The 25,000-nt window shown below is 43.0% G+C and overlaps 1 protein-coding gene across 3 annotated transcripts in view; it reads right to left on the reverse strand.

Annotated features, from left to right (window-relative positions):
- The window catches only part of LOC139368821 (lactadherin-like), a 72,438-nt gene that overhangs the window by 23,612 nt on the left and 23,826 nt on the right, over positions 1-25,000 (reverse strand). For all 3 annotated transcript variants that reach the window (XM_071108233.1, XM_071108224.1, XM_071108215.1), the window contains exons 2-3: positions 3,710-3,832; positions 2,961-3,092 (exon numbers count right to left, since the gene is read on the reverse strand). In XM_071108233.1, coding sequence (XP_070964334.1) covers positions 2,961-3,092; positions 3,710-3,832 — 255 coding nt within the window. The remainder of the gene's footprint in view (positions 1-2,960; positions 3,093-3,709; positions 3,833-25,000) is intronic.

Here is a 25,000-nt window from a genome sequence, read left to right on the forward strand (position 1 = left end):
GCATTTACTTTAAATTGTTTAACTTGGGTCAAACGTTCTGGGTAGCTTACCACAAGCTTCCCACAATAAGTTGGGTGAATTTTGCCCCATTCCTCCTGTCAGAGCTGGTGTAACTGAGTCAGGTTTGTAGGCCTCCTTGCTCGCACACACTTTTTCAGTTCTGCCCACAAATGTTCTATAGGATTGAGGTCAGGGCTTTGTGATGGCCACTCCAATACCTTGACTTTGTTTGTCCTTAAGCCATTTTGCCACAACTTTGGAAGTATGCTTGTGGTCATTGTCCATTTTGAAGACCCATTTGTGACCAAGCTTTAACTTCCTGACTGATGTCTTGAGATGTTGCTTCAATATATCCACATAATTTTCCTCCCTCATGATGCCATCTATATTGTGAAGTGCACCAGTCCCTCCTGTAGCAAAGCACCCCCACAACAGGATGCTGCCACCCCCGTGCTTCACGGGTTGGTATGGTGTTCATCGACTTGCAAGCCTCTCCCTTTTTCCTCCAAACATAACAATGGTCATTATGTCCAAACAGTTATATTTTTGTTTCTTCAGACCAGAGGACATTTCTCCAAAAAGTATGATCTTTGTCCCCATGTGCAGTTGTAAACCGTAGTCTAGCTTTTTTTTAATGGCGGTTTTGGAGCAGTGGCTTCTTCCTTGCTGAGCGGCCTTTCAGGTTATGTCGATATAGGACTCATTTTATTGTGGATATAGATACTTTTGTACCCGTTTCCTCCAGCATCTTCACAAGGTCCTTTGCTGTTGTTCTGGGATTGATACTTTTCGCAACAAAGCACGTTTATCTCTAGGAGACAGAACGCGTCTCCTTCCTGAGCGGTATGACGGATGTGTGGTCCCATGGTGTTTATACTTGCATACTATTGTTTGTACAGATGAACGTGGTACCTTCAGGCGTTTGGGAATTGCTCCCAAGGATGAACCACACTTGTGGAGGTCTCCAATTCTTTTTTCTGAGGTCATGGCTGATTTCCTTTGATTTTCCCATGATGTCAAGCAAAGAGGCACTGATTTTGAAGGTAGGCCTTGAAATACATCCACAGGTACACCTCCAATTGACTCAAATGTTCTCAATTAGCCTATCAGAAGCTTCCAAAGCCATGACATAATTTTCTGGAATTTTCCAAGCTGTTTAAAAGGCACAGTCAACTTAGTGTATGTAAACTTCTGACCCACTGGAATTGTGATACAGTGAATTATAAGTGAAATAATCTGTCTGTAAACAATTGTTGGAAAAATGACTTGTGTCATGCACAAAGTAGATGTCCTAACCGACTTGCCAAAACTATAGTTTGTTAACAAGACATTTGTGGAGTGGTTGAAAAACAAGCTTTAATGACAGAGGACAGAGGAGCCTCTTAAAGAAGAAGTTACAGGTCTGTGAGAGACAGAAATCTTGGTTGTTTGTAGGTGACCAAATACTTATTTTCCACCATAATTTGCAAATAAATTCATAAGAAATCCTACAATGTGATTTTCTGGATTTTTTCTCATTTTGTCTGTCTTAGTTGAAGTGTACCTATGATAAAAATTACAGGCCTCTCTCATCTTTTTAAGTGGGAGAACTTGCACAATTGGTAGCTGACTAAATACTTTTTTGCCCCACTGTATATATATGGGCATGAACATTTAGAGTCGAAATAGCATGCTAAGAGGCTGAAATCATTCACCTCCCAATTGAACCACGTATTGCCCAATAGGCAGTACCACCACAGTTCATTCACTTTGATGTGGGAGGGGAAAACTGAGTCAGAGTTGTTGACCTGATCGGACTCTTTCTGGTTTCTGTGTGCACGCTGCTGCGGATAAAAGGGAGGAAAAAAGTGCTGACCATTCTCTCTCTGTTTGGTATGATTGTGTGTGTGTGTGTGTGTGTGTGTGTGTGTCCCAGCCCCCACAGGCAGTGTCAGCCAGCAGAAGGGTTGAACACATAGAGCAAAGCACCTGGGCCCAAACAAAGGGACACAGTACATTTCACTAATTTAAAAAGCCCTTATATGAAATGTAAAAAAAAAAAATGTTGCTCTACATTTGGGAAAGTACATGTACAGTATATATGGCTACTTCCTTTCAAACTAAAATGAGATTTTTGCATATTTTCGGTTGCTCCATTTGTCTTATTCTGTGAGATCGCAGCACACGGTCACCATCTGTCTCTTATGTGCAGCGCTTGAGGCGGCTCGGGGGCCAAGCACATTCTGCCAGTTGGGAGTTGAACCTTGCCATATCCGGAGAGACGCTCCTGTAAGGACAACAGCTGCGTGGGTTGAGAAACTCACTCACTGCCTCCTGGGCCTCTGTACCCATGTCAGAGTAACTGGTTTTATTGTATCACATGCTGCATTTACACAGGCAGCCCAATTCGAATCTTTTGTCAAATTAGTGGCAAAAGAGCTGATCTGATCGGTCAAAGACCAATTGGTGGAAAAAGATTAGAATTAAAAACACAGCCTTGTTTCTCTATGTCTAGTCCATTACAACAACACCTCCGACCTCTGGACCTCATTGTTTCCATCCCAGGGGCTCAGTTCTTGTGATTGCGCCACAATGAGGTGGTCAAAGTGGTGGTCAGTCGGAGTGTGTTGAGGTATCCGTTTGAATCCACTTGTTTTTTGTAAATCAAGTTTGATATGATTCAAATTGGATATCAATCTACCGTTCTGCCTAGATAACATTACAACATTTGCATCTTCATGCAAAGTAAATGGCGCCAAGCGTATCACATTAGCATTTTCAAATGAATATTGGCAGCCATGTGCTTCCATACTAAAACAGCTTGTCTAATAGATTCTATGTGAATTTAAACTGGGCAGCTTGTAGTTGTGGAGTGGCTCTCATAAATGAATATTTGGCAGCCATGTGCTTCCATACTAAAACAGCTTGTCTAATAGATTCTACGTGAATGTAAACTGGGCAACTTGTGGAGTGGCTCTTACTGTTCTGGCAGTGGACTCCGTCAAAGCCATCTTGGCACGTGCAGATGTACTCGCTGAAGACGTCCCCTCGGCGTGACTGGCCAGTCACCTCACAGATGGCATCGTTCTTGCAGGGGTTGGGGTTGCAGGGCCCTGGGTAGTAAATATAACTTATTATTAACCCTTATTGTACCAGGTAGGCTGACCGTGATCAAATTCTCTTTTTACAGCAATGACCTAGGGCAGAGTAGCAAGGGAGGGGGAGAGGGAACGATCGGATTAGGATTGGTAATAAGTGTAGTAGAGGCAACCTCTCAGAATCTTCCTCTAACACTGTCTATGTAACATCTGTCGGTGTATAACACCTTTATGAAGCCGCTGAAAACACCCAATGAAGACTTCCTATAAGCATTCATAACAGCTTGGGATTTTATTAGGATTCCCATTAACTGACGTCATAACGACTGCAAGTCTTCCTGGGATCCGACACATAACGAAAAAAATGACATTAGAGACAGTTGAAATACCTGAAAGGTAGCGTTTAATCATTATATTCAGGGATCAGTATTTGTCCAGTCATGTTTGATCTCATTAGATGTATTTTTTAAAAATGTTTTCTTGATGGTGAATTGACTTTTTGCTTGGGAAATATGAGTTGGTATAACTGGCTTACATATAACTTTACAAATTAATACTTATCCTTGATACTCAAGTCAAAGACCTATAATTGCTATATAATGCAGATATGAATACTGTTCTTTTCTCCGTACCAGCCTCTGTGTCGTTGCAGGTGTCCCCGGTGTATCCGTCGGGGCAGATACAGATGAAGGGGGCTCCGGCCCCGGTCACACAGATCCCTCCGTTACCGCAGACGTTAACCTCACAGTAGTCACCTGGGGGGAGAGAGGAACCGTGAGCATTATTGAAGTCAAGAGACCTCTTTCTCAAGGGAGAAAAGGCAATTGTTTATTTAACAATGTATACAGATACAGTTCCCATAGGGAACAATTTTTCTAGCCTTGTAATTCATACAAAGTTAATAAATTAACCTTTATTAGGTCAAAAGAGCCTAACGTATTGGGAAAACAAATATAATATACACATTTGCCTGTTACACTGTGTGACGATTTCACATTCATAAATGTTTTAGCATAGCAATATGGCCAGTTGGCTTTCCCAGGGGGGGGGGGGGGGGCGAGAGAGAGAGAGAGAGAGAGAGAGAGAGAGAGAGGGGGTCTGATAGTTTGGCATTTCCTGTCTGTGGTGACACAGAGTGATTGAGATAACACACTGACATCACACTGTATACTCCCACACCATATACTCGCACTTATCCAGAACGACTCACAGGAGCAACAAGGGTTAAGTGCCTTACTCAAGGGCACATCAGAATTTTCATCTAAAAATCAGCTTGGGGATTTGAACCAGCGACCTTTCGGTTAGTGGTCCAACGCTCTTAATGGATAACCTACCTGCCACCCGTATTAGGCCAAGGGATGATACAGCACTGACTGTCATGAGTGGCTTGGCTGCGCTGGCCTAGCCTGCTGACACGGCAATACTAGACACATAGACACTGGATGTTTCCAGTCACTAGTGTCTGGTTCCACTGTTGTCAGTTAGCCCACAGCATGTCAAGCTTTAGGGTAGGGAATCAGACCCTGCGTCCCAATAATCTTTACTTTCTCCTGAAAGTGTGTACTTGTACACTGCTCTCCCACAAGTGTAAAACCATTGGATTGGAGTAGAAATGGGCGACAGAGAGTTTCCACCATATTTCTTATTGAGGAAATACAGAGTGTCGCTAGGGTAAAAAGAAAGCAATGAGGGGAAATGTGTGTTTTAAAAAAAATGCTGATTGTAGATTAGACAACTGGGAAAACAATTGCAGTCTCCAATATAGAGAGTGATAAATCAGAAGGAACTTTGACAGTAAGTGGGGAACACTAGATTGCTATGAAGTGTTGCTTAAGACACTGTAGACTTGGCACTTTCCCAAATGGACACTGACCATTTGGATAATGTTCAAGGAAGTTGAGGTAAAACATATAGACAGACCGTATATAGGCCATCCAATTAGCTAATTATGGGTTCAACATAAAGTGAAAATAAGCTCATGTTCAAAATAATACAGTGAGTGCCCTAAACAGACTTATCCAAAATGCTGCCTCAAGTCGTAGGAGTAGTAGAGTGTTTGGAAAGCTACTGTAAACTCCTGGAGGCTATCATTTTGCTGAGGTTATAGTTCTTCTCAGCGGTCCTAGAGAGCCTGGCCTCCCACAAGGCCATGGTGAAAATGGCACGTTCATGAGAGACTCCAAACTTCCTGTGTCTCAGTCTTCCCCTTCTATATTTCTCTGGCATCAAAAACACACCAGAACCTCTGTGCAAAGTTTATCCAGGGTGAACACGGCTCAAAGACGTGCCCGTGGAGCTCACGTCTTCATATCCTGTTTTGGGAACAGACTAAAATGTGGTTTCAGTACAGTAGCTCCCCTTTAAGTGAAGAGGCATTGGCCCTGTTCAAATACTTTAAAGTCCACACATCCTTCCTAATTCTCTAGAGGTAATCACAGATCATAAGTGTTTGATTTCGATAAGATAAAAGAAAATCTGCCACCTAATTGCTTTTCCACAATCTAACAAATTCAGATGTGAGGAAAGGATGCATTTCAAAGTATTCAAAAAGAGGGCCATCGTCCAAGATCTTTTTGGTCGTCCTCAGTCGGATCTTAATTTTTAGGAGGGGAATTGCAAATGCCATCCATCTTCTTCTTCACAATGTACTGTCTCTCTATTTGGCAAGAACCTGCTAATAGAAATAGATACTGGACAGATGTGAATGCGTGATACATTTGCACCAACATCCTTTTTTGATATGTAGCCTAAAGCCAAGTCATCAACATGCATTTCCCAGGGATATCCATGTTACAGTGGTGTCATGGCCTTGATGGTGTTTTGAGTCTCAGTCTCTGGAGAGTTGCAACATGGCAAAGCCTTGGCTGGCAGCACCCACACAACCTTATCTAAATGTTTCTGTCTGTTTATCTTCAGGAGGAATAAAAACCTCCCTTTTCCTAACAAAGCTCCTTCAGAAAAACCTTGATAGCTAAGCAAAATGTAGGCCTAGAATGACCTTCTGAACAACGACCTAACTGGGTCGTGTTGGTACACGATAGCGAAACTATTTTGCGACGGAAAACAAAAAGTTGTGCTGATAGTACCTTGCTGTTTCACAGAGTTTTATTTTATTTGGTGCCTACTGAGAACGACCCTGGTCTTACAAGCTGATCTGTGGATCATGTGCTACTTTTAGGGATTGTGAGGAAATTTAATTAGAGACACAATTATTGTCAAATGGTTAAGGCTTAGAAATGGTGGTCTAACCACAATGACTCCCTAGAAATTCCCTTTACCTCATGTAGTAACCAAAAAAGGGTTAAACAAATAAAAATATATTTTATATTTGAGATTCTTCAAAGTAGCCATCCTTTGCCTTGATGACAGCTTTGCAAACTATTGGCATTCTCTCAACCAGCTTCATGATGTAGTTACCTGGAATGCATTTCAGTTAACAGGTGTACCTTGTTAAAAGTTAATTTGTGGAATTTCTTTCCTTCTTAATGCGTTTGAGCCAATCGGTTGTGCTGTGACAAGGTGGGGGTGGTATAGCCCTAATTGATAGCCCTAATTGGTAAAAACCCAAGTCCATTTTTATGGCTAGAACAGCTCAAATAAGCAAAAGAGTAAACAGTCTTTAAGGATTGGCCCTTTTTTTTTTTCGCCTAAAATGACATACCCAAATCTAACTGCCTGTAGCTCAGGCCCTGAAGCAAGGATATGCATTTTCTTGGTACCACTAGAAAGGAAACACTTTGAAGTTTGTGGAAATGTTAAAGGAATGTAGGATAATAAAATATATTAGATCTGGTAGAAGATAATACAAATACATTTTTTAATATATTTTTTTGCACCATCATCTTTGAAATGCAAGAGAAAGGCCATAATGTATTATTCCAGCCAAGGTGCAATTTTGATTTTGGCCACTAGATGGCAGCAGTGTATGTGCAATGTTTTATTCTGATCCAATGAACCATTGCATTTCTGTTCAAAATTTTGTATCAAGACTGCCCAATATGCCCAATTTGTTCATTAATAAATGTTCATGTTCAAAACTGTGCACTCTCAAACAATAGCTACTGTAAATTGGACAGTGCAGTTAGATTAACAAGAATTTAATCTCTCCTGGGAAATGTTCTAGTTACATACAACCCCATTCTAACCGCATTAGCCTATGTTAGCTTAACCGTCCCGCAGGGGACCCACCAATTCTGAAGGTCAGTCAATACGGAAAATTTCAAGAACTTTTAAAGTTTCTTCAAGGGCCATTGCAAAAACCATCCAGCTCTATGATGAAACTGGCTCTCACGAGGACCACCACAGGAAAGGAAGACCCTGACTTACCACTACTGCAGAGGATAAGTTCATTAGAGTTACCAGCCTCAGAAATTGCAGCCCAAATAAATGCTTCAAAGAGTTCAAGCAACAGACACATCTCAACATCAACTGTTCAGAGGAGACTACGTGAAATCAGGCCTTCATGGTCGACATTGGCGGATGTGGTGGATTGAGACACAGTCCATGCAAAAAAACATCTCTGTAACTTAAACTGACGGGTTGTGATGGGGATTTTTAAAATTATATTTCTTAGATTGATGCACGGATGCGACAATAGACTTAATTAATAAGCACGGGAACTTTTCAAGAAAAAAAAAAACATTTCGGCTGGCTCTTTCCCATCAACATTCTATTTTCTCCTCTAAGTAAGCAACTCTTCACAAACACAATTGATTCTGTATTGTGAAACAGCCTAACCAATTTCAAATGCATTCCGTTGTTCAGCTAAAGTTACCTGACCAACATAAAATGATAATAGGGAAGTGGTTTATTAGTTTCTATAGGACTTGGGCTCAACAAATTTCCATGATAACCTGTGGCTTTTCATTATAGCTACTTTCATTTATTGAGAAATGACAGTTTCATTTTTCTGACTCATTGGCGGTAGGTCACGGAATTGGAATTTCAGTATACTTCCTGAATTGACTTAAATTAAAATGGCATTGACCCCAACCCTTATCGTCAGTATTGAATGAAGATGGAGACAGAGCATAGGGTGGAGTTTAGAAGGGCATTGCTGAATCCTTGGCAGCAGTGGGATTATTAACATGTTTGATCAGCTGAACTGTTTGATCAGCCTCTCTCTCCCTCTCTCAACAGCTGAAGTGTTGAGTTCGGGAAGGAAGGAAGTCTTTGAGGAGACCAAAGCTAAAGGCCCTTTTATCATACTCATTGATTATATTTCATCTCTGTGAGCGTAAAAATATATATATATTTAGTACATGTATTGGCCAATGAGGAAAAGTTAATAGCAGTTGAATAAACATGCCCTGATAAAAGTGTCTGCAGTGGGGGGGTGTAAAGGGATACTGTGAAATTTAAGTTGTTTTTCTACTTACCCAGAGTCAGACATACTCATGGATACCATATTTATGTCATCTGAGTGAAGAAAAACACAGTATGCCTTTAAGATATTTTGTTCACATTTTTATAACAGCTTTGAAATTGTTGACCTCTCTCTGTTCACATAACACCAACAGGATCCCACGGCTGCCACCAAATGTGACACTATTATGAACCAACCAGAGAGTCATTCAGCTCAGTGTGGCTGCCAGGGTTGGAGCACAGGACATTGTGTTATAATGAACTTTGGTGAGTAACAGCCCAGACCTTTCCCATGTACCAAGTCCCCGCTGGTCCAAATACCAGGCAAAGGCTGCAGCGTCCCAAATGGCACCCTATTCCCAACATAGTGCACTCATTTCAACTAGAGCACTATGGACCCTGGTCAAAAGTAGTGCACTATATAGAGAATAGGGTGCCACTTGGTACGAAGCCAAATAAAAATACCCTGAGCCACAGCCACATGACTCTAATCAGGAAGTACACAGGTTGAGACAAAGAGAGTGGATTTGAGTTCACTGAGGGATCAGCAGCTCGGGATATAAGGCGGGATATAACACTCCCGACTCACGTTAACTCTATAATGAGGAGTGTGAGTTAGCAAGGCTAGGTATTTGGTATTTTATTAGGATCCCAATTAGCTGTTGCAAAAGCAGCTGCTACTCCTTCCTAGGGTCCACACAAAATGACATAATACAGAACATTAATAGACAAGAACAGCTCAAGGACAGAACAACAAATTTAAAAATGCCGCCCATGCTATTTTTAAACCAGGTTTGATGTTCATTTGAGCAATATGAGATGGAAGGGAGTTCCGTGCAATAATGGCTCTGAATAATACTATACGCTTTCTTGAATTTGATATGGATTTGGGGATTGTGAAAAGATCCCTGGTGGCAAGTCTGTGGCATTTAGTAACTATGCAAACAATTTGGGATTTTCAACACAAATGTTTTTTTATGAAAATAAGAAGTGATGCAGTCAGTCTCCAACTTTTTGCCAAGAAAGACTGGTAATTGCATAGTATTTATATTATACCTCTGATTACAATGAAGAGCAAGACATTCTGTTCTGGGCCAGCTGCAGCTTAACTAGGTCTTTTACTTTGCAGCACCGATCTTGATTATTATCCAGTCATGTGGTTAAGACAAAACTAGAGCCTGCAGGACTTCGGAGTGTGGTGTCAAAAAAGCAAGGCATCTCTTTATTATGGACAGACCTCTCTCCATGTTTTAACCATGACAGTTTACGATCTCAGGTAACACCAAGTAATTTAGTCTCCTCAACTTGTTCAACAGCCACACCATTCATTACCAGATTCAGCTGAAATCTAGAACTTAGGGAATGATTTGTACCATATACAATGCTCTTAGATTTTGAGATGTTCAGGACCAGTTAATTACTGGCCACCCATTCCAAAATGGACTGCAACTCCTTGCTAAATGTTTCAGCATACAGTGCATTGAGAAAGTATTCAGACCCCTTGACTTTTTCCACATTTTGTTACATTACAGCCTTATTCTAAAATGGATTACATGTTTTTTCTTCATCAATCTACACACAATACCTCATTATGACAAACCAAAAACAGGTTTTTAGAAATGTTTGCAAATGTATAAAATAAGATATATAATATTTACATAAGTATTCAGACCCTTTACTCAGTACTCCCACTCTTCCGGCGTTCGACATCACCGGTTTACTAACCACCGGTCCTGGCAACGATCATTACGCGCACCTGGCATCAATCATTACGCGCACCTACGCGCCATCATGAGGCACACCTGGACTCCATTACCTCACTCATTACCTCCCCTTTATTTGGCACTCCCTTAGGTTCCTTCCCCAGGCAGTATTGACAATGTGTTTCCTGTCCGTATGCTTCTCTTGTATTGGTCATGTTCCGTTTATTATTAAACTCACCACCTGCACTTGCTTACCAACTCCCAGTGTCTCCGTTACAGAATGCTGCCTCAACAAAATGGAAGCAGTAGGAAATCAGGAATTCTCCCAGACGGTCGATGAACAGGGATACCTACTTCGTCAATACCATGACCAGCTGGTGCAACTGGGGACGGCTATAGAAGATGTTCTTCGCAGTCTTCAATGTTTAAAACACACCCAAGAGGGATTGCCTTCAACTAGCGGAGAATACTCTGCCATCAGTCGACCCAGAACACCAGTCCATTCAGCAGTCCACTCAGGTCAGCGATGCCCGTCTGTCCCTCCCGGATAAATATGATGGAACCCCATCTAAATGCTGTGGCTTCCTACTCCAGTGCTCCCTCTCTTTTGCGCACCAGATGGGAGCCCCACCACAGAAAGGTCCAAGGTTGCCACGGTTATTTCTCTGCTGACAGGGCGGGCATTGGAGTGGGCTACGGCCATCTGGGAGAGAGTAGAAGAGGAGCTGGTTTAGTAAGAGGGGTTCATGGACTGTAGCAGCATCCAGTGGACTGAAGCAGGTTCTAACGGATGGAATGAGCCGGCGCTCCATACGCTATTCAGAAGAGGACTGCGAGAGGAAGTAAAGACGGAACTGGCATGTCGAAATGACAACCTCTCCTTGGATGCATTTATCGCGATGGCCATCTGGATAACCTACATTGGGAGTGTCGGTAGCCTCATTGCTTCTCTCCCTCCCTCAGTGACCACTCTGTATCAGAGCCTGAACCCATGTAGGTAGGGGTCACAAGACTCCCTGCGGCTGAACGACAGACGGAAAAGGCTGGGGCTCCTTTCCTAAGGAGTGGTCCAGCAGTGTCCGGTATGTCCTACCTTGGGTCCACGAGAGCAGAGGAACGGTCATGTGATCTTCCACCTCCTGGGGCAGGTGTATCTCATCTGCATCATTTTCTGTCAGACCCTTTAGTGTCGCTAACACCAGCTGGCTGTCCCTCGTACTGTTTTTATAGCGCTAGTGGATTTCGGTGCTGCAGGGAACTTTATTGACCAGACCCTTGAATCCTCCCTCAACATCACCTCATACCCGCTCTCCTCTCAGTTTCTGGTTCAAGCCCTGGATAAATCGACCACTAGGATCTGGAACCATTACACACATCACCACACCACACCACTAATCAGGTAAACATTCCTTTCTTCTTAATTCATGCTCCAGTTCGCAAGATCATCTTCTGCATCCAATGCCATAACCCCACCATCTCATGGTCGAGGATGAAAATCATGGACTGGGCACCCGAATGCCAGATGACCTGCCTTCAATCTCAAGTTGTATCCCCTGTGGTCTGGGACGTACTGTGTCTTGCAAAACTATTCACCACCTTGGTGTTTTTCCTATTTTGTTGCATTACAACCTGTAATTTAAATTGATTTTTATTTGGATTTCATGTAATGGACATACACAAAATTGTCCAAATTGGTGAAGTGAAATTTTAAAAATAAAAGTGGTGTGTGCATATGTATTCACCCTTTGCTATGAAGCCCCTAAATAATATCTGGTGCAGCCAATTACCTTCAGAAGTCACATAATTAGTTAAATAAAGTCCACCTGTGTGCAATCTAAATGTCACATGATGTCAGTAATATATATATATATATACACACATATATACACACACACACACACACACACACACACACACACACACACACACACACACTGCTCAAAAAAATAAAGGGAACACTTAAACAACACAATGTAACTCCAAGTCAATCACACTTCTGTGAAATCAAACTGTCCACTTAGGAAGCAACACTGATTGACAATACATTTCACATGCTGTTGTGCAAATGGAATAGACAACAGGTGGAAATTATAGGCATTTAGCAAGACACCCCCAATAAAGTAGTGGTTCTGCAAGTGGTGACCAGACCACTTCTCAGTTCCTATGCTTCCTGGCTGATGTTTTGGTCACTTTTGAATGCTGGCGGTGCTTTCACTCTAGTGGTAGCATGAGACGGAGTCTACAACCCACACAAGTGGCTCAGGTAGTGCAGCTCATCCAGGATGGAACATCAATGCGAGCTGTGGCAAGAAGGTTTGCTGTGTCTGTCAGCGTAGTGTGGAGGATGGAGGCGCAACCAGGAGACAGGCAAAGACATCAGGAGACGTGGAGGAGGCCGTAGAAGGGCAACAACCCAGCAGCAGGACCGCTGGTTCACACTGAGCACATGTGACAGACGTGACAGTCTGGAGACGCCGTGGAGAACGTTCTGCTGCCTGCAACATCCTCCAGCATGACCGGTTTGGTGGTGGGTCAGTCATGGTGTGGGGTGGCATTCCTCCATGTGCTCGCCAGAGGTAGCCATTAGGTACAGAGATGAGATCCTCAGACCCCTTGTGAGACCATATGCTGGTGCGGTTGGCCCTGGGTTCCTCCTAATGCAAGACCTCATGTGGCTGGAGTGTGTCAGCAGTTCCTGCAAGCGGAAGGCATTGATGCTATGGACTGGCCCGCCCGTTCCCCAGACCTGAATCCAATTGAGCACATCTGGGACATCATGTCTCGCTCCATCCACCAACGTTGCACCACAGACTGTCCAGGAGTTGGCGGATGCTTTAGTCCAGGTCTGGGAGGAGATCCCTCAGGAGACCATCCGCCACCTCATCAGGAGCATGCCCAGGCGTTGTAGGGAGGTCATACAGGCACGTGGAGGCCACACACACTACTGAGCCTCATTTTGACTTGTTTTAAGGACATTACATCAAGGTTGGATCAGCCTGTAGTGTGGTTTTCCACTTTAATTTTGAGTGTCACTCCAAATCCAGACCTCCATGGGATGATATATTTGATTTACATTGATACATTGTGTGATTTTGTTGTCAGCACATTCAACTATGTAAAGAAAAAAGTATTTAATAAGAATATTTCATTCATTCAGATCTAGGATGTGTTATTTTAGTGTTCCCTTTATTTTTTTGAGCAGTATATATATATATATATATATATATATATATATATATACATACATACATACATATACACACACACACACACACACACACACACCTGTTCACAAAGGCCCCAGAGTCTGCAACACCACTAAGCAAAGGGCACCACCAAGCAAGTGGCACCATGAAGACCAAGGAGCTCTCCAAACAGGTCAGGGACAAAGTTGTAGAGAAGTACAGATCAGGGTTGGGTTACAAAAAATATCAGAAACTTTGAACATCCCACGGAGCACCATTAAATCCATTATTAAAAAATGTAAAGAATATGGCACCACAACAAACCTGCCATGAGAGGGCCACCCACCAAAACTCACAGACCAGGCAAGGAGGGCATTAATCAGAGAGGCAACAAAGAGACCAAAGATAACCCTGAAGGAGCTGCAAAGCTCCACAGCGGAGATTGGAGTATCTGTCCATAGGACCAATTTAAGCCGTGCACTCCACAGAGCTGGGCTTTATTGAAGAGTGGCCAGAAAAAAAGCCATCTGTGGTATGACTTAAATATTGCTGTACACCAGCAGAACCCATCAAACGTGAAGGAGCTGGAGCAGTTTTCCCTTAAAGAATGGGCAAAAATCCCAGTGGCTAGATGTGCCAAGCTTATAGAGACATACCCCAAGAGACTTGCAGCTGTAATTTCTGCAAAGGGTGGCTCTACAAAGCATTGACTTTAGGGGGATGAATAGCTATGCACGCTCAAGTTTTCAGTTTTGTCATATTTCTTGTTTGTTTCACAATAAAACAATATTTTGCATCTTCAAAGTGGTTGGCATGTTGTGTAAATCAAATGATACAACTCCCCAAAACATACATTTTAATTTCAGGTTGTAAGGCAACAAAATATGAAAAATGCCAGGGGGGTGAAAACTTTCACAAGGCACTGTTTATTTGGACATTCACCAGGCTCTGGAGAGGGAATCCACACCCACTACCTGTCCTCCTGAGCGCATCTACATTCTCACAGGGATAAGGCTTTTGACCTGGGCATACACGGTTGTCGTCGCTGAACATCCTGGGATCACCTGTACTATTCAATCTCTCCGAGAAGCATTGGTGGCCCACCTAGGCACAGGACGTCATTTGTTACATCAACTCCTGTTCTGTGTGTGCCCAAACTAAGTCCCACCGGCACGGTCCAGCAGGGAAGATCCTTCCCGTGCCTCAGCGTCCCTGGTCTTGTCTGCCCATTGACTTTGTTACTGATCTCCCCTCCTCTGACGGTTTCACCATCATTCTGGTGGTTGTGGACAGATTTTCAAAATCACGCCGGTATATTCCGCTCTCTGGTCTCCCTGCAGCTCTCCAGATCGCTGAGGCACTGTTCCAGCAGGTCGTCTGGCACTATGGCCTTCTGGAGGACATTGTCTCCGACCGTGGGCCTCAATTCACGTCATGGGTATGGAGGGCTTGCATGGAGAAACTGGGGGTCACGGTCAGTCTCACTGACGGGTACCGGCCTCAGTCCAACCGGCAGGTGGAGAGGATGAACCAGGAGCTGGCGTGGGTTCCTGAGGAGTCACTGCCAGAACCGGCATGGGGAGAGGACCCGATTCCTTCCCTGGGCGGAATATGCCCAGAATTCATTATGTCACTCCTCCAGTGTGCCCTGGGTTATCAGCCGGCCCTGGCTCAGTGGATTCCGAGCCAGACCGAAGCCCCTGCAGTGGACGAATGGTTCCGGTGCACCGTCCGTCAGAAGGAGCAGGCAGACCGCCACCACAGTGAGACTCCCTTATTCCATCCTGGGAATTGTGTCTGGCTCTCTGCCAGGAATCTCCCACTTGGCCTGCCCTGCAAGAAGCTGAGCCCCTTGTTTGTGTGGCCATTCACGGTTCTCCGGAGGGTCAACAATGTGACGTATAGGTTACGGGTTCCTAGTGACTACCTTATCGCACCTTTTCATGTCTCCCTTCTCAGGCCGGTGGTTTCTGGTCCCCTGGCTGATGCTGTCCCCCACAACACCCCTCCACCCCCCTTGGACGTCGAGGGAGGTTCCGCCTATGTGATAGCCCTACTGGACTCCCGAACATCGTGGGGGTTGGCTCCAGTACCTGGTGGACTGGGAGGGTTCCGGTGGAGGACATTCTGGATTCCAACATTATCCGTGATTTCCATCTTCACTGCCTGGACCGGCCCGCTCCTCGTCCTTGGGGCTGTCCCTATGGCCTGCGGCGTCCTGTGGCGTCAGGGGTACTCTCACATTTACTCCCACTTACTGGCACTCCCTTAGTCAATACTGTCCGTACGCTACTTGTATTGTTCCCTTTATTATTAAACTCACCACTTGCACTTGCTCCAAACTCCCAGCTTCTCCGCTACAAGCTTGTCCACCTCTACTTGGGGAGTTTATCCCATTCTTCTCCGCAGATCTTCTCAAGCTCTGTCAGGTTGGATGGGAAACGTTGCTGCATAGCTATTTTCAGGTCTCTCCAGAGAAGTTTGATCGGGTTCAAGTCAGGGGTCTAGCTGGGCCACTCAAAGACATTCACAGACTTGTCCTGAAGCCACTCCTGCTTTGTCTTGGCTGTGTGCTTAGGGTAATTGTCCTGTTGGAAGGTAAATGTTTGTACTACTCTGAGGTCCTGAGTGCTCTGGAGCAAGTTTGCATCAAGAATCGCTCTGTACTTTGCGCCGTTCATCTTTCCCTCGATTCTGACTAGTCTCCCAGTTCCTGCCGCTGAAAAGTGTCCCCACAGCATGATGCTGCCCCCTTCCATGCTTCACCATAGGGGTGGTGCCAGTTTTCCTCCAGATGTGACACTTGGCATTCAGGCAAGTTTCATCAGACCAGAGAATCTTGTTTCTCATGGTCAGTGTTAGTGTCCTTTAGGTGACTTTTGGCTAACTCCAAGCTGGCTGTCATGTGGCTTTTACTGAGGAGTGGCTTCCGTCTGGCCACTCTACCATAAAGGCCTGATTGGTGGAGTGCAGCAGAGATGGTTGTCCTTCTGGAAGGTTCTCCCATCTTTACAGAGGAACTCTGGAGCTCTGTCAGAATGACCATCGGGTTCTTGATCACCTCCCTGATCAAGGTCCTTCTCCCCCGATTGCTCAGTTTGGCTGGGCGGCCAGCTCTAGAAAGAGTCGGTGGTACCAAACTTCTTACATTTAAAAATGATGGATGCCACTGTGTTCTTGGGGACCTTCAATGCTGCATACATTTTTTGGTACCATTCCCCAGAGCTGTGCCTTGACACAATCCTGGCTCGGAGCTCAATGGACAATTACTTCAACCTCATGGCTTGGTTTGTGCTCTGACATGCACTGTCAACTGTGGGACCTTATATAGACATGTGTCTTTCCAAATCATGTCCAATCAATTGAATTTACCACAGGTGGACTCCAATCAAGTTGTAGAACCATCTTAAGGATGATTAATGGAAACAGGATGCACCTGAGCTCAATTTCAAGTCTCATAGCAAAGTGTCTGAATACTTATGTAATTAAGATATTTTTTATTTTTTTTATACATTTGCAAAAATGTATTTTTTAAAAAACAACTGTTTTTGCTTTGTCATTATGGGGTATTGTGTGTAGATTGATGAGAAACATTTTAAACGTAATCTGTTTTAGAATAAGGCTTTAACATTACAATGTGGAGAATTTCAACGGGTCTAAATACTTTCCAAATGCCCTGTATATAATGCTGTATAGACTGTCTGAGGTCTGTGTTCAAGAGTCACTCCAGATTAATCTGCTACTGAGAGGATCAAGCTCACATGCTAACTACACCAGTCACGCGTGTGCATCTGCCATCGCAAGCATTTCGATTTTCACCATCCACGCAAGACGAAATCATGACATGCAGGTTAAAATATCATATTTCACCGGTCATGCATAAGACCCTCTTTTTAGCTGGTTCTTTGAAGAATTTTGACCTGCACGAAATTGTGTGTGTATATACTCTGACGCTTAATCCACAGATAACTAACTAGGTTTCCCTTTTTATCTTTAAATGAATCTCTTCTTGTTTTGTCTTTAAAACATCCATGTGGGTTTGTAGCTTCCTGGTATCCAATAAGAAGGGGACTTGCAGCGCGTGGCACATTTCAAATAGAACTAAGTTATATTTTAGCACTTGGCTACTCAGACGCTCATTCACATGCGCAAGTGGTGTAGGTGAAATGATTGAATATCATGTATATGTACATTTATTTTTCAATGCTCGTGCACACAACGTGGCCCGTGAGGTTTGCATGTCAGGCTGCTTGGGCCAACAGACACCAACAGGGGTGATCGCATTAGAAAGGCAGGTGGAAAACAAAAACAACAGACTGACTGGAGACATTGGCATCATTTCAAAAAGACCTGGGACTGTTTACGCGAGCCAGGTTCCCTACAAACTTCCAGGAGTGGTCCATTTGAGGACACTTAGAAGGCTGGGAGGGGAGGGCAGGAGGAGGTTGTTGTCATGCTGTTGCAATAGAATTACCAGGCTTAATTCGCTACAAAAAGAATGCGCCTAGACGTAAGTGGGCAGTCTTCTAATCGAATTGATGCGCAAGAACATCCACTGCAGACAAAGTTTATTCTTGCTGCGCGTGTACGTTCAATGACAAAATGTGCAGTTAGTAGATTAGTAAGCACATCATGCTATGCAACCAAGGGCAAAATCATGTCTCCTATAAAGAGGCAGTCGAGAACACTCAAGTTATCATCAAGCATGACATGAAGCTAAATCAGGGGTATAAACAAAATGATAAACTGGCTGGTTCGAGCCCTGAATGCTGTTTGGCTGACAGCCGTGGTATATCAGACCGTATACCACAGGTATGACAAAATATTTATTTTTAATTATCTAATTATATTGGTAACCAGTTTATAATAGCAATAAGGCACCTCAGGGGTTTGTGGTATATGGCCAATATACCACGGCTAAGGGCTGTGTCCAGGCACTCTGTCGCGAATAAGAACAGTCTTTAGCCGTGGTATATTGACCATATGGAAAAAGGCTGTTTTGTTTGAAAATGAGATTACAAAACCAAAAGTGCACTGTTTTAAGAGCACATTAGTCGTGTTGTATATCTTGTGTACACACACTACCGTTCAAGCGTTTTGGGTCACTTAGAAATGTCCTTGTTTTTGAAAGAAAAGCCAAACAAAAATTGGCCATTAAAATAAAATAACATTGATCAGACGTACAGTGTAGACATTGTTAGTGTTGTAAATGACTATTGTAGCTGAAAACAGATGATTTTGTATGAAATATCTATATAGGGCCATTATCAGCAACCCATTTTCAGCAACCATCACTCCTGTGTTCCAATGGCACGCTGTGTTAGCTAATCCAAGTTTATAATTTTAAAAGGCTAATTGATCATTAGAAAACCCTTTTACAATTATGTTAGCACAGCTCAAAACTGTTGTGCTGATTTAAATAAGCAATCAAACTGGCTTTCTTTAGACTAGTTGAGTATCTGGAGCATCAGCATTTGTAGGTTCGATTTACAGACTCAAAATGGCCAGAAACAAAGACCTTTCTTCTGAAACTCGTCAGTCTATTCTTGCTCTGAGAAATGTAGGCTATTCCATGCGATAAAATGCCAAGAAACTGAAGAGCTATCCGCAATCCAAAAATAAACAACTTATATAAATATACATAAAAAGTCATTCTCAGTCATTGGCTAACTCACGTAGCCTAGAGTACTGTAGCTTCTATGAACTTCATGTTATTGGCATAGCCTTATCACCAAGTCTGAATGTCTACCATTTCTACTTGTTACACTTCAGATTGTGTATAAATCACTGTTCCAAAACTGTTCTAATCAAGTGAGTCGCTTTGCTGGCCACAAAAGGATGCTGCGAAGTTTGAATTGAGTTTGGCTGCATGTATCAGATCATAGGATGGCATTTAAAATATTTAACACAACAGATTGGAAAGTGGGACGAACGACACCGAGTCCCAAATTGGAATGTTCCATTTTGCAAAGAAAGATTGATTAGCCGGTCGCTATTAAAAATGAATACGAGGCCCTCGGAAAGAGTTGACATTAAACGAAGTCATCAGAACAAAAATGAGACGGGTCCCCAAAGGCAGGACCCTACTGGCACTGCAGATGGCAAAGGCTATGGCAGGCTGCAGCTTTTTGAATGGTTCATAGGACACACACGTGCACACACACACACACACACACGTCAAGCATTTGGCCCTGAATCCAACTATATTTAGCCCTGGTTCTCTCAGCTGCCCCATGTGGTCTTGTTGTGAGAAAAAGTAAGCCTCAGTATGACACAAATCATGGCTTTGCACTTCCCTTACCACAACACTGACCAGTGACTTGACCCAGCACAAAGCTTGACACAGCTAACAATTCTAGGGAGAGAATGTTTTTGTAATGATACCCTGATGTTTGAGTGTCCAGTTTTCCGTTAGTTAGGGGGAAATTCTATGCATGTTAGCAAAAACCTCCTGAGAACCTATTTAGCATGTTGAAGCGTTAGTGTTAGGAGAACATTCCCTTAATGTCAAGCAGAACTTGAAAAATGTATTTAGGGACATCACCGGAAGAAGCTGGGAACTAGACAAATACCTCCACGGGACTATGCCAGAACTTCCTGCTTTAAACAGTTCCCATGAAACATGTCTAGAATATCTTATATTCTGAGAACATGGCAGTTTCTGTATATGTTTGGCATGATGTTGATGCAATATTCTTCTAACCCCCAGAAACTGGACTATTCTTGCAACGTTCCAATGAAACCATACAACCGACCCAAACCATACTGTGCTGGCTCTGATATTTTATTTTCACATTATCCTTTCTAGCAACTATTGTGGATGTACAGTATAACCAAGCCAGCCATGTACAGTTCTGATAGTGTAAATCTACATTAGTTACAGCATTGAATCTTTCTCTGCGCCTTCCCAATCAAACCTACCCCTAACAAAACCCCAGAAAACCTGCCTTAGTTCCCAGAACCTTCAGCTCTTCCCTAGCTTTGTAAAAAAAAAATATGACACTGCTAGGGCTGCATGCAGACCAAAACAGTAGCTCTTCCTTGCCTCCTTGTCTCTCTCACTGGTGCAGCAGGGCTGCTGGTGGTATAGTAACATGGAGAGGGTTAAGTGTGGAAAGTATAGGGACAATGCATGGCTGGAGCAGGAATTTCCCAGACTTCTTTGCTAAATTCTGTCTGTGGCATGCATGGCCTTCGCCAGCCACATCCAGAGAAGTGACTCAATATTTTTGTCCTATAACCCAACCGACCGCAAGATGGCAGTATTATTTATTTTACGTTGTTTGTCATCTGACATTGCTCGTACACATATATTCTTAATTCCATTAGATTGTGTGTATTGTTAGATATTACTTGCTAGATATTACTGCACTGTTGGAACTAGAAACACAAGCATTTCGCTACACCAACATTAACATCTGCTAAAACACGCGAATGTGACAAATAAAATTTGATCTTAAGTCCAACTTTAATGTGTCCAGGCGACAATACACTCATGTCCCCTGTGGACCAGTTCATATATTTATTTTAAATGTATTTATTTAACCTTTATTTAACATAAAACATCCTCCATTCAGGCTGCAAAGTTGGCGGTTTCCTCCTTAACTGGATTGAATGGTTCGTTGGTGGAAAAAAAAGGGAAAATAAGCATACTGTGTTAATAATAAATAAAAAAAGATCCACCACTATGCTAATGAGAGTTGTGCACCGCATTCAACCAATCAGGTAGCAGCAGTCTGTTTTTTCAACCCTGATCTGTTAAAAATACAGAACAAGTATTTATTAATTTAACATTTGTTTTGAAAAAATTCCTATTTACAGTGACGGCCTACAGGGGAAGTGGGTTAACTGCCTTGTTCAGGAGCAGAACGACAGATTTTTACCTTGTCAGCTCAGGGATTCGACCTTTTGGTTACTGGCCCAACGCGCTAACCACTGGGCTACCTGCTGCCCCCTAATGGTAGCCATGTTCATGACATGTATTGGAACTCATTTTAGAGTAAAACGAGATTTAGAATATAATACATGTATTTTTCAACCCAGATGCACTTAATGTAATGAATGTATTGTTTACAGGTTTACCAAATGAAATGTTCATAAACTTGTGCAATGTGAAAAGTCTAATTAACAGTCAATATATAATATCAATTTAAAAAACTCATTAACACCATAGTCTTGAAATGGGCCCAATATCAGTGCTTTGGCTTTGAGATATGTGTATTTACCGCTGCTAGCCTTATGCCCCTAGGAAGAAAATAAATGAGTTTAGACTACATTTTAGGGCAAGGACTTTCTCTTAAAATGAATATAGCTCAATTACACTGTCTATAAGTGCAGTATTAAAACCGAGTGTAAATGAGATCTGAGAAAAGCATATGGGCAATTCCGTAACAGAATGATGTTGAGATGCAGATTTTTCACAAACCGTCATTGTTACAAAACTTTGCATCCTCACTGCTCTTCAAGTAAATGTGTTTTTGTAAAATGTTCTGTGGAAATGGTTAAAAGTAGTCCTTTTGCATAGAGTTATATGATTTAGTGTTGGATGGTATGCCGACACTTTGGCACTAGAACATGAAAAGCGGTACTATTCTTTTTTTAAAACTTTCGTAGGTTACTTCTGTCAAATGTGTTTGACACATTGTCTACTGATTGAGAGAGGATCAAGTCTGTCTATTATCGGCGCAGTTGATGTGTCCCCTTATAGCATGAGAGCAACGTGCCTGCTCCACCTACTCATGCTAGCTCTAGCCTTTCCTGAGTAACCACTGCACTCACTGGGATTCTGGGCTGCATCATGTTAGCTCCCCACTCATGTTGCACTGAGCACAATTGAATAATACAACACGGCATGTAGAAATGTTGCAACTATTAAATACTGGTTTGCAAAACAACTTGTATTACAGGCTAGAACACTCTACAGTGCAAGACTGAAGATACCGGTAGCTTCCAGCTTTGTAGGCTACCTTTCCTTGCTAGCTTACAGCTGAAGCCTAACATCAATTCATCATTGATAAATTCATGCATACACCGACACACCCTGACCTGTTTCACCTGTCTTTGTGCTCGTCTCCACCCACCTCCAGGTCTCACCCATCTTCCCATTATCCACTGTGTATTCATACCGGTGTTCTCGGTTTGTCTGTTGCCAGTTCGTCTTGTCAGGTCTTACCAGCGTTTTTTCCTGCCTTCCTGTTTCTCTAGTTCTGTTTCCTAATTTTTCCCAGTTCTGACCATTCTGCCTGCCCTGACCCTGAGCCTGCCTGCTGTCCTGTACCTGCCTGCCTCTGACCTGATCACAAACCTATGCCTGCCCTTGACCTGCCCGTTGCTTGCCCCGTGTTTCTAATAAATAATCGGAGAACTGCACTATCCGACTCCCATGTCTGCATCTGGGTCATATCCTGAGTTGTGATTTACATGGCTTTATCTGAAAAAAATGTACAAAAGTTCAATTTTGTGACTTGGCTTAATTTTTTGCTATGGTATCGTTTTGGTATTGTGATGGTATCGAGTATCATGACAATAAACCTGGTATCGAAGTCCAAATTCTGGTATCGGAGTCTCAGAATCATTCTGTTGCCATGGAATTGCCCATATCCAATATGCTTTTTGTTGTTGTCGTTGACATTTAAATTGCTTGTCAAATGTTTTATACTACAAAAATGCAGGGAATATGCAGGCAAACATTGAATGGCGAATGTTATGTACAAATATTTTATGATTGCTAAAAGGCATTTCCAAGGTTTTGACATGTGAGCTAGTATGTCCAACGTGAAAAATGCTAGCTCAAACACCCCCTTGTGAGTGTCGCAGCCGACAAGGCCCACTCAAGATAACATGCTACGGATCAATGAAATCTGGTTTAGACACAAAATAATTATCTAGCTAGCTAGTAATACAGTCATTTACAATCAACGATGTAGATATGATCCCAAGTGGTCCAATTTTCATTTTGTCAAAAGGAATGGAGCTAAGTTTTGTCCATTCCTAATGATATTCACACTTCTATCACCACTGCAATTTGCTTGCCTTGATTGGTGGTTATTAGCTGGCCAAAATAACAGTATTCCATTAATTTACGCAGTTTAGATTTATTTTGATTTTAGGTAGTAATCAATCGATATCCTATCGTAAACTTGTTGGAAGTGAGAGGCAGCTTTAGTCATCTTCCATCCTTTTTGAGCCGCATCCTATTTCTTGCTACGCCCTGCCACTTGTCTTCACTCCCCTCAAAGACGTAAAATCATCAGATAGGTGTCGATGAAATGTCTACCAATACACCAATCCATTGCTTTTAAATCTTTGAGGGGGTGTGAACGAGTGCACAGGCGAGAAGGGGTGAGAATTGAGGTTGGGCTCCTGTCATCCTATAGTAGCCTAGCGCACGCAGTCTTCCCGCTGTCTCAGTCATCAATAATCATTAACAGCCGACTCAGATAAATAGCGATGTGGCTATTAGTTGTCATTACTAAGTAGTTGTCATTACTATGAGTAAGGGTGCCAGTACGCTCTGAATTACCAGCAAATCAATGATTATTTTACGAGTGGTCCCAACGATTGTCAACAAAATGAGGAATCCAATCCAGTCACCTCATCATGAAGAGATCATCTTCAACTAGGAGCAAGCAAGGTAAGCAAGCTAGTTAAGTACACAAAGTCATTAGCTTAACCACTAGGCTACCTGCCTGCCCTTCGAGCAGAGCAGGAAGGCCCATTGCCCTAACACAGACACAGCGTGTACACATGTTGCTCCAGAGCCAGTGCTGTTCTTCCTTCAGACAAACATTCATAAACAATGTGCTCATTTGCACAGTATCTTTAGTTCATTCGCTTGTTAATTTCCAAACTCACCAAGTAGCTACTACCTACACTCATAACTTTATGAGCTGGATTGCCTATCTCTGCAATTAGTTTGTTGTTTGCGGTCATTGGCCTATATAGGTCGCAGCCTCTATGGAAATTCGCTAGTACTTGTGCTAATTTTGTTAGCATTCTGGTGATAGACGCCAATGGGCTTTTTTAGCAGCCCCTTGTGTACTAAAACGGTAATAGGGAGAGGTTGAAAATGCCAGCTGTTCAGCGCATGCTCTGCTTACGTGTCCTGGTAATCCGTCTGTCCCTACGGCCTTGTGACTGTTAACCTGTTTAAAAAGGTTGGCTAAGGCGAGTGTGGTCACACAGTCATCCGGAACAGCTGGTGCCCTCATGCATGGTTCAGTGTTGCTTGCGTCGAAGCAAGCACAGAAGGCATTTAGCTAGTCTGGTAGGATCGCGTCACTGTGCAGCTCGCGGCTGGCGTTCCCTTTGTAATCTGTGCCGGTTTGCAAGCCCTGCCACATCTGATGAGCGTCAGCGCTGGCATATTAGGATTTGATCTTAGTCCTGTATTGATGCTTTGCCTGTTTAATGGCTCGTCGTAGTGGGATTTCTTGTAAACGGCCGGATTAGTATCCCACTCCTTGAAAGCAGCAGCTCTAGATTTTAGTTCAGTACGGATGTTGCCTGTAATTCACGGCTTCTGGTTGGGATATGTACGTACGGTCACTGATGTGGTAAACTTCTTAATGCCATCGGATGAATCCCAGAACATATTCCAGTCTGTGCTAGCGAAAATAGTCTTGTAGCTTACCATCTGCTTCATCAGACCACTTCTGTATTGAGTGCGTGC

The sequence above is a fragment of the Oncorhynchus clarkii genome, chromosome 2, assembly GCF_045791955.1.
Source record: "Oncorhynchus clarkii lewisi isolate Uvic-CL-2024 chromosome 2, UVic_Ocla_1.0, whole genome shotgun sequence".
NCBI lineage: Eukaryota > Metazoa > Chordata > Actinopteri > Salmoniformes > Salmonidae > Oncorhynchus > Oncorhynchus clarkii.